Source organism: Polistes fuscatus, unplaced genomic scaffold (genome assembly GCF_010416935.1).
Source record: "Polistes fuscatus isolate 324 unplaced genomic scaffold, CU_Pfus_HIC Scaffold25, whole genome shotgun sequence".
In the NCBI taxonomy this organism is placed as follows: Eukaryota; Metazoa; Arthropoda; class Insecta; order Hymenoptera; family Vespidae; genus Polistes; species Polistes fuscatus.
In genome coordinates this window covers 603,970-614,922 of record NW_025113102.1, presented here as the reverse complement: position 1 = coordinate 614,922, position 10,953 = coordinate 603,970, and the positions used below count along the sequence as shown (strand labels likewise).

General features: G+C 30.3%; 1 protein-coding gene across 1 annotated transcript; it reads left to right on the top strand.

The window, feature by feature from the left end:
* Window positions 1-352: 352 nt before the first annotated feature.
* LOC122518630 (nuclear receptor subfamily 2 group E member 1) lies at window positions 353-10,669 on the top strand. Its single transcript, XM_043637677.1, has 4 exons — window positions 353-422; window positions 8,803-9,039; window positions 9,400-9,623; window positions 9,983-10,669. Exons 1-4 carry the CDS (start codon window positions 353-355, stop codon window positions 10,667-10,669), a joined length of 1,218 nt encoding a protein of 405 aa, XP_043493612.1.
* The last annotated feature ends 284 nt before the right edge of the window (window positions 10,670-10,953 follow it).

The following is a 10,953-nucleotide window of genomic DNA, read 5'->3' as shown; positions in this document are numbered from 1 at the left end:
AGTAACGCCCTTATCCTAGGGTAGGGATAGTTCTCGACCAATGAACATTGCATCGGCTACTCTAGGACTTTGAAAACGTGCCCGAGACGATAGATGGCATCAAAAAGTCCTTTCTTCGATGATCTTCAGTCAGTGTTTGTCGGTAGTCAGACATAAGTCCCCCCGATTGTGCACACCTTCGTATTTTTAAGTTGAAAAATTCAATTCGATATTATTTATCAATATGTTGAATAATTCTAATCTTTATTTTATTACGTCAGTATCGTGATTTAGGATTTTTGTATAAATATATTTCGCTAATCTCTGGTACAGTGATAAACGAACGAACGAATTAAACTAATTTGATTATGTTATGACACGTTTGGACGGAAATCAAGTTCACATTCCTGTCGGCCAACCAAAGTTACCACCAGCATCATCTAGTAAGATTTTTTTCTGTGTTTGTTGTGTGTGTTTTTTGTTTTATTTTTTCCTACCTCTCGTAGGAAAAATATTTCATTGTTTATTTCGTAATATCGAAAGCAAGGGATTAACGATAGGAACCGTAACGTTGTTTCATTTCTTTTTTTCAATAGGTTTTTTCAATGCTATTAATTTTATTAATGTTTAATATCGTTTATTGTATTTCGCGTAATTATGATTACGACAAATGAATTTTTATTTAAGCAACAAAAGACTGTTGTTTGTTAAACGTTTCGTACATGTACGAGTCCCATACGGTTCCCCATTAAATTTGTAATCCTTCGAAAGTGTTGCCATAAAAATTGGATAATAAAAATGTAACGTATTAAATTCATATTTTTTACGTTTCATATTCCAAGGTTGGCAACAGTGTTTCAATATTTGTTTAAGAAAGAATATATTGAATTCTTGAAGCATTGAAAAGATTAAGGAACAATGGACATTTAAAGGTTTCTTATTTATTCAATCGCGTCGCGGTCCTTTCTCAAAAAAGATTTCTACAAATTTCTCCAATTTTTTCCAATGCAAATAATCCGTGCGAGCAGAGGATCATTATTTAATTTTTATTAGTCAAAAGAAATTGTTCAAATATTTTTTTCCATTTTAATTGTGATACTTTTTCTTCTTCTTCTTCTTCTTCTCGTTCAGTTTCGAAAATTATTGACCGTACGAACCCGACCAACGGAATCATTTTACCTGATTCTATGTTTAGCATATTCTTTCAATTTCGTTAGAGAAACTGATCCCCGATACAAACTTACAACATGTAAAGAAAAATAAATATTCTATACTCGTTTTCGTTTCGAAATATTTGACCGTACGAACCCGACCACCGGAATCATTTTTACCTGATTCTATTTTAGCATATTCTTTCAATTTCGTTAGAGAAACTGATCCCCGATACAAACTTACAACATGTAAAAATAAATACTCTATCTAGCATTGGAAATCGACAACTCTAAACGTTTTTAATCGACAATTTTTTGAATATGTTTCTGCCTTTTATAATCCTTCCAACATATTGACTTATGTTACTTTTAATCAGAATTTATTTTTATATTATGTGTCCTTGTATACATTAACAGAATTTTTCTTTTACAATATAATCGTAACCGAATAATAACGTACAATAATTGTTGTTTATTTAGGATGAAAGATTTTTAGAAAAGATTTCTTTTTCATTTCAATACATCACCCTTTCATCGGTATTATTTGCTCGAGTGAAAATCAAAAAGAATATAAAAATGAAAAGAATTGATTTATTACTAACGGTTAATCTAACACGTGTGCATACAATTACTATACATATATAAAAAAAAAATATATAATAAAAAGCATAATAAGTAGTATATAAAAAAGATTATATAAATTTTATTCGATAATTTTGTTGTTATATTAGATGATATAAATAATTTTAATATCAATATATTATGGATGAAATTATTTGTTCAATATTTTGAAGATTCGAAAGAAAACGAAAAATTTATAATATTCATAAATAATAATTATTTGTAAAACTGATAAGAAAAAATTGATTATCAATTTGATATTTAACGATTGAAATAATGCAATTCGACGATATAAATAATTTTAATATCAATATATTATCGATGAAATTATTTGTTCAATATTTTGAAGATTCGAAAGAAAATGAAAAATTTATAATATTCATAAATAAATTATCTGTAAAACTGATAAGAAAAAATTGATTATCAATTTGATATTTAACGATTGAAATAATGCAATTCGACGATAAAATAATTTTAATATCAATATACTTTCGATGAAATTATTTGTTCAATATTTTGAAGATTCGAAAGAAAATGAAAAATTTATAATATTCATAAATAATATTTCATAAATAATAATATTGTAAAACCGCTAAGAAAAATTGATTATCAATTTGATATTTAACGATTGAAATATGCAATTCGACGATATAAATAATTTTAATATCAATATATTTTCGATGAAATTATTTGTTCAATATTTTTAAGATTCGAAAGAAAACGAAATTTACAATTAATTCATAAATAATAATTATTTGTAAAACTGATAAGAAAAATTGATTATCAATTGGTATTTAAACGATTGAAATAATGCAATTCGACAATATAAATAATTTTAATATCAATATATACCGATGAATTATTTGTTCAATATTTTGAAGATTCGAAAGAAATGAAAAATTTATAATATCATAAATAATGATTATTTGTAAAACCTGATAAGAAAAATTGATTCTCAATTTGATATTTAACGATTGAAATAATTCGAATACATTTTTCTATTAAATTTGTCAGAATAGCAGGAAGTATATATTATCCTGTATTTATCTCGTGTGAAATAAAAAGCATGTGGGGAGGCATTTAAAATTTCGTACGAGACATTTAAACGATATTCACCGAATAGTAGTAGTTCAACATCATCATCCCTCCGACGGTGTTCTACCATGAGAAAATAATGACAGATGGTGCAATTGTTTCCTAGATGCGAATGCGAATACTCCGGGTGTGCGTGTGTGCGTGGGTGTGGGTGGGTGGTGAGCTAACAGGTTGCCATGCATCGCTGATCACCACTGTTGTTCGTCAATAACGTTGCTCACGAATCTGATGAGATTTTTTTTTTAAATGACCACGATTCATTTTTATTTAATTTTTTGTTTAAATATTCTTTATTATTTATTATTATTTATCATAATTAATAATAGAGTTTAATTTATAACTAAATAAATAACGTTTATTGTTAATAATAAAAATAATGTTCACGCGTTGATTGATTAATTATTATAATTATTTTTGTTATTTCAAATGAAATATTACAATTTTTATAGAAAATTTGTTAGACCACTGTTCAACGAATCCTTATGACAATTATTAACTTTTCTTATTCTTTTCTTTTTGTTCTTTGCTTTCTTCTCTCTTGGAAAAGGATTATCGATGAAGATAAGCTTTTATTACTCTCGAACAAATTTACAAGTTAACCTTAACCGAAAAAGAAAAAAGAAAAGGAAAGAAAATTCTAAGAAATTTGAACAATGAATGAACTACCGTTTAGAAAAAGAAAAAAAAGAGAAACCTTTCCAGGTGTTTCTACATTTTCACGAACCGGAACTTATATCCATCTTATGGTTAGTCTAACCATAAATGTATTCTGAGCATTGAAAAAATTCGAAAGCATCTTACCATGTTGTCTCCCATATCTACAAACAATTTATCATTTATACAAAATTATTATTGTACGTATTATTATTGTAAAATTATTATTATATATAAATAATGTATAAAAATTATATTTCGATCAACATATTAAAAATGAAACTTCGTGATATTTAAAAAAAATAGTTCGAGGTTAGGTGTAGGGGGTGGGGATGGGAGTGGGAGTGTGGGTGGAGGTGGGGGGGATTGTAAAATTGAACGAAACTCGCAGATGACGAATGAACGTAGTCTCGCACCCTAAACTTATGATACACACCATAATAAATAGAATATAGTAATAGCTGTATATATATATATGTGTGTATATGTGTGTGTACTTAGGTAACGTTGAGAAACACAAGAGAATAACATCGATAACACGTATCGATATGACTCTGGTAACACATGTCAGAAAATTCCCATGCTTCAGTAACGCCTATTTTATCCAAACACACCTGATGGTCCGGAAAACGTTGATATATTTACGATGACGTCATACTAATTATTCTCATTTCACCTGTTCTTTCTTTTAATCATCTTCAATTATTTCTTTATTATTTTCGGTCTCCAATTTCGTATGCAAACTTTATTTCACTTATGTTAAATCAAATGTTTTGAGGGGGAAAGGGGGAATTGGTTTTTATTGTTGAATTTTATTCTTAGATAATTCTATGATTAAAATGTGTTGATTGATTATTAAATCATTGGATTCAATATTTTGAATGATAATATTGAAAGAAACATTTGAAACATTGAACATTTGGATAAAATAATTTGTTAATTATTTTGGGGGAAATATTTTACGAACGATCAAATATATTTCTTTCATATCTTTTATTTAAATATTAGAATACTTTAATTGAAGAATAGGAAATGATTTAATTTATAAATAATTAATTATTCTATTGTATATCCATAACGATAAGTGATTTTTTTAATTATACGAAAAGATTATATTACGTTTCGAAGGAAAAAAGTAAAAAAAGGGAAGTTGAAATTGATGGAAAAGTTGTTCGACATTGTATCGATGAATATAAGGTAATACTATAATTAACTAGCAGAGTATAATTTCAGTGAAGGTAAAAGTGCACTGACAATTCTTTTAGTTTGTTACCACCCCCTGTTGTTACTTCGTGTCTTTTACGAGCCAACCCCTTTTTTCACCCTTGGAAGTAACCCGACGGTCACAAACTTCTTTTGCCACGATTTTGCTTTTTTTTTTCTTCTCTTTTTTTTTTTAAATCGTCAGCCAAATCGAACTAAACGTTCCATTCAATCAAAACACGTGCGAATAAAAAATCGTACAAATAAAAACAAAAACAAAATTTAAATAAAAGAATTTTAATCATTATCTAAACACAACGAATCAATCTTTCAAGTTTCAAATCAAAATTGAACTAAACCTATCACTTAAAATACATGCGAATAAATAATTGTACAAGTAAAAACAAAAACAAAAAAAAACAAAGTTTCAATCAAATAATTTCAATTTCAATCATGATCGTTAAACACAACGAATCAATCTTTCAAGTTTCAAATCAAAATTGAACTAAACCTGTCACTTAAAATACATGCGAATAAATAATTGTACAAGTAAAAAAAAAAACAAAAAGAACAAAGTTTCAATCAAATAATTTCAATTTCAATCATGATCGTTAAACACAACGAATCAATCTTTCAAGTTTCAAATCAAATTGAACTAAACCTATCACTTAAAATACATGCGAATAAATAATTGTACAAATAAAACAAAAACAAAAAAGAACAAAGTTTCAATCAAATAATTTCAATTTCAATCATGATCGTTAAACACAACGAATCAATCTTTCAAGTTTCAAATCAAAATTGAACTAAACCTATCACTTAAAATACATGCAAATAAATAATTGTACAAGTAAAAACAAAAACAAAAAGAACAAAGTTTCAATCAAATAATTTCAATTTCAATCATGATCGTATTAAACACAACGAATCAATCTTTCAAGTTTCAAATCAAAATTGAACTAAACCTATCACTTAAAATACATGCAAATAAATAATTGTACAAGTAAAAACAAAAACAAAAAAGAACAAAATTTCAATAAAACAATTTCAATTTCAATCATGATCGTTAAACACAACGAATCAATCTTTCAAGTTTCAAATCAAAATTGAACTAAACCTATCACTTAAAATACATGCGAATAAATAATTGTACAAGTAAAAACAAAAACAAAAAAGAACAAAGTTTTAATCAAATAATTTCAATTTCAATCATGATCGTTAAACACAACGAATCAATCTTTCAAGTTTCAAATCAAAATTGAACTAAACCTATCACTTAAAATACATGCAAATAAATAATTGTACAAGTAAAAACAAAAACAAAAAAGAACAAGTTTCAATCAATAATTTCAATTTCAATCATGATCGTTAAACACAACGAATCAATCTTTCAAGTTTCAAATCAAAATTGAACTAAACCTATCACTTAAAATACATGCGAATAAATAATTGTACAAGTAAAAACAAAAACAAAAAAGAACAAAGTTTCAATCAAATAATTTCAATTTCAATCATGATCGTTAAGTAGAATGAATCTTTCGTGTTACAAATTCAAATCGAATATAAATGTAACACTGAAAACACGTGAGAATAAACGGTCTTACGATTAAACAAAAACAATTTCAATCATAATCGATTGACGTTAACATTCATCGAGTTGTTCACTCGTGTGTTCTCGATCTTTAAAAAATTCATTCGTTCGTTTCCGTTCCTTTAATATTTTTTTCTCGACCCACCCACTCTTTACTGTCACGTAAAGGTAATAGCACAAAATTTTACATTTCGTTTCTCTCTCTCTCTCTTATTTTTTTTCGTCTCATTCTATTCAAGGGAATACGGAATGACGAGAAGAGAAAAAGAAAAAAAGAAAAAGAAAAAAAAATAAAGAAGAAGAGGGGTGGTGGCGTATGATTTAATGTCAGTACTTTTCTCGCATGAAACCTAATCGACGAAGCGAGCTTTCGCGAGCTTTCGTCGTGGGTAATAACGCCGTTCGAGGGTTACGGGAAAAACGAAGAACAACCCCATAATGCATTATATTCAATACTATCACTGCCGCCACTCTAAAAATCCCATATGAAACTTTGAGAATACGCGATGTGTGTGTGTGTTTGTGTGTTTGTGCGTGGGTGCGTGCTGGTGGTTGGTTACCAGTGGAAAAATGATGGACTTCAACTCAAGAGCCACCACTAAAACTGTAACCTATGATATACGAATGAAAAATTCAATCGCGAATTACTATTGCTTTCCTTTTCCTTTTTTTTTTTCCTTCTTTTCATCCCTCCTCCTCCCCACCCCTCTTCCTGGCCATTCTTACTGGAATAATGAAAATCCACCCCCATCTGCGAGTATCCGTGCACGTAGACATTTCTTACCTCTTCCTATTTCTTTTAGATTTTACATAAGCGTGCAATCGCTAGTTGCATTTTATCTTTACAAGTATTTAAACGCACACCTGCATTTTACGTTCACGCGTATTTAAACGCACACCTGCATTTTACGTTCACGCGTATTTAAACGCGCGTGTATTTTTGGCTATTTTTCTTTTTTTTAATAGATTCTAAGCATAATTTTGTATCTTTTTGCAATGCAAATTTCACGCAGTCACTTTTCACGTATATGAAAAAAAAAAATAAAAAGAGAAAAGAGAAAGAAAAGCTCGCGTGATTCCGTGGCACGTTTTGCACGTTTTGCATGGTTTGCATGGTTTGCGAGCCTACATGCGTACGATTGAAACTTTCCCTCGACTAGGGAAAGAAGAAGAAGAAGAAGAAGAAGAACAGAAAAAGGGCCTCCTCCTCCTCCTCCTCCTCCTCCTAGCAAAGGGCGAACGTTTTCTCCCCTGTTATTCGGAATGAACCGGGACTCATACATTTTCTACATACGTGTATGTAGGCTACATATATTTATACATAAGCGTAGTAAGATACCTTTTAACAATTCTTATGTTCACGAGTTGCTTACAAACTCGACTCTTCGTAGGAAAAACTTTGAAATCTATTCCTTGCAATCGCTATAACAATTGTTACAATTTACAAAGCCAATTACATTTTCCCTAACGCGCCAAAAATAATGAAAGATAAATTAAATATCTCACTTATCAGATAAGAACAAAAAATGTTAACTTTTTCTTTACAAAAATACTCGTATTAACACGATTCACATACCAATCAGTTTACGATCTGATAAAAACAACATTTTAGTGTATGTAAAATAAATAGAAAGGGTCTGAGGAAGGGGGGAGGGGGAGGATTAGTAGATATCGAGAACAAAAAAGTATTAGATATCGATGAAGCAAATGAAAAAGAAAGATTTCAAAATTCCAGAATGAACATATACACACATACACATACACATTTATATAAAGAAACAGAGATGGGGTGCGATATGATTTGAACGAAGTGTCGTGTTTCTTACTGCTCACTTAAAAATCATTGAATGCGTCTACCACATCCGGTCCATTGAGGTTCCCATTCACGATTTCTTTCTTTTCAATGGCGTAGGCGGAGTTTCACGATGATGAGAGTGTTGCTTGCTGCTTCTATTCTAAACGTTATAGTTGGTAGAGTACACCCTTTGCACTGTTCCTACCCCTACCCCTAACCCTTAGCTCTTAACCCTGCTATTGCTATTGCTGATATACCTAAAAGGCTTTGCAGAAATAGAAGAAGAAGAAGAAGATTGGTGTGTACTGGCTTTTGACCATCAACTGGGACAAGTTCATAATGAAAAATCGATATTTCTCGATATTTCTCGATATTTCTTTTCGTCTTTCAGGACATTTATTCGAAATTGGACTCATGTTTTGGCTGCTAAACGAGTCTCCCAAGGAAAATATTCACCTTTTATTGTATTCATCCTACAAGATTAACGTCAATCATCATCTTTTCTAACCATTTTATCAATGGGGGAAAACGTTTATTCGCGTATTGCTACTACTACTACTGCACCATATACACACATTCAATTTGAAAAATAACTCACGCGCGATCCAATTCCGTTTAAAATAACTTTTTACGTTCCTTTTCTTTTCTTTTTTTTCTATTCTTTTTCAGATTAACATTCTTTTCTTTTTTTCTTTCTTTTTTTTTGTTTACAGGTCGAATACTTTACGATATACCTTGCAAGGTTTGCAGGGATCATTCGTCTGGCAAACATTATGGTATATTTGCCTGCGACGGGTGTGCTGGGTTTTTTAAAAGATCGATTAGAAGGAATCGGCAATACGTTTGTAAAGCAAAATCCGAGGGTGGTTGTACGGTTGATAAAACGCATCGTAATCAATGCAGAGCTTGCAGGTTGGCCAAATGCATCGAAGTTGGCATGAACAAAGATGGTAAGCTGCTCAAATTTTTTATACAGTGACTCACGAAAGTACTTACATTTTATTTTATACGTCAATTCATTGTTTATCTCACTTAATTTTAAATAAAATTAATAATTAATTGTATCGTTTAATTTTACATATTTGAATTGAACGATTTATGAATTTATTATAATTAAAAAAAATGATTTAAATATATATGCTAAGTGTAGCTTATTATTAAAATTTATTCAACTTCCCCGTGATAAATTTATAAATAATTTTATTTTTTTAACTTATTCAACTTCCTCCCCCCCCGTGATCTATATATATATTTATTATTTATGATTTATTTTATATTTTTTCTTTTTTTTTGTTTATTTGTTATTTTAGCCGTGCAACACGAACGTGGCCCACGTAACTCGACTTTGCGACGTCAAATGGCATTTTTTTACAAAGAACCAGAAATGATGGGCAGCGTGGTACCGCAACCAAGTGCAGCATTGGATCTCGCATTACCAAAACCACCAACGGAACCACGAGTTTCCGTCGCACCACCCACGCCTCATCATCAACTTCCGCATCCAGCTTATTGCAACATGCTCGGTTTACCCAAAGTACATATTATATTTTATTTGTAATAATTAATCAAATCAAATCACTATCGTTATAATGATCATTCGTGAAGAGATTGGACGGTGGGCCTGGATAGCTCAGTGGTTAAAAAGCAGTCGCCCAAAAAGCGGAAGATGATAAGATCCGGGTTCGAATCCCGGTCGTCCAGTCAGTTCAACGGCACAATTTTTTTCACGAATCCTACACAATCGATACAATTATATTCTCTAAAATAATTCAAACAAATTCAATTTCATAAATACAATCTCTCCAATCGAGATACAAATCACAAAACAAATAATAAAAAATAACATTGTATAATGAGAAAATATTAAAATGTTTCGTATTGTTTATTGTTTAGGTTCCGATAACTATAGGAGAATTACCAATTTACCCGTTGATATCAACGATCACGGTGGAATCAATTTGCGAACAAGCAGCCAGATTATTATTCTTGAATATCAAATGGACCAGAGATTTAATAGCAGGTACCGAATTGGAAATAGAAGATCAATTGATATTATTGAAATCATCCTGGAGAGAATTGTTTCTATTAGCGACAGCACAATTATTGCCATCCTTAGATCCGACACTTTTGATACCACGTGCCGGTGGTGGTCCCCAAGAACAAAATTTAGCAGTCGAAGTGTCGAATTTTAGGAATACCATTGCTGCTTTTACCGAAGTCAATTTGGATCAACACGAATACGCGTGCATCAGGGCAATCGTTTTGTTCAAAACTGGCCTTGACAATTATCCCGTACCAAGTAGCGGAAACAGTTGTTCGGGTTCACCTTCATCAAACAACGGAAATTTATCTAACGGTGCTGCTACCATCGTAAGATTGCACGAAAGTGCACAATTAGCTTTGGGACAAAGGTTGAGCGGTGCTTTGGGTGTTTTAAGGCTTAGAAAGGTTTTGTTACTCTTGCCATCGTTAAAATCCGTTTCCGCGCACGCAATTACCGAACTTTTTTTCAAAAGAACCATCGGACACATTCCGATGGAGAAAATCATCTGCGACATGTACAGATCCGATTCCGAATAATTCGTCTAAAATTTGTTTTTAATTGATTTATCTACTTTGTTTTTTTTTTTGTTTTTTTTTTTCGACCGTCTTTCATTTCTCGTTGTTACTTTATTTTTTTTTTCTTTTTAAAAATATATTTTTCTATCTAATAAGAAAGGTTTTTGTTTTATTTATTGATTATCATTTTATTTATATTCCTTCTTTATTATTATCATTATTAATATTATTTTCTATTCTATATTGATTATATGAATACCTTTTTCTTTATGTCATACTATTGTAGCCAAATATTTTCTTGTACA

Excerpts from the sequence above, each read along its gene's own strand:
- LOC122518630 (XM_043637677.1), top strand. The coding sequence starts at position 353 with ATGACACGTTTGGACGGAAATCAAGTTCACATTCCTGTCGGCCAACCA. Across the intron at positions 423-8,802 it reads GTTACCACCAGCATCATCTA|GTCGAATACTTTACGATATA; the intron begins GTAAGATTTTTT and ends TTTTGTTTACAG. Across the intron at positions 9,040-9,399 it reads AGTTGGCATGAACAAAGATG|CCGTGCAACACGAACGTGGC; the intron begins GTAAGCTGCTCA and ends TTGTTATTTTAG.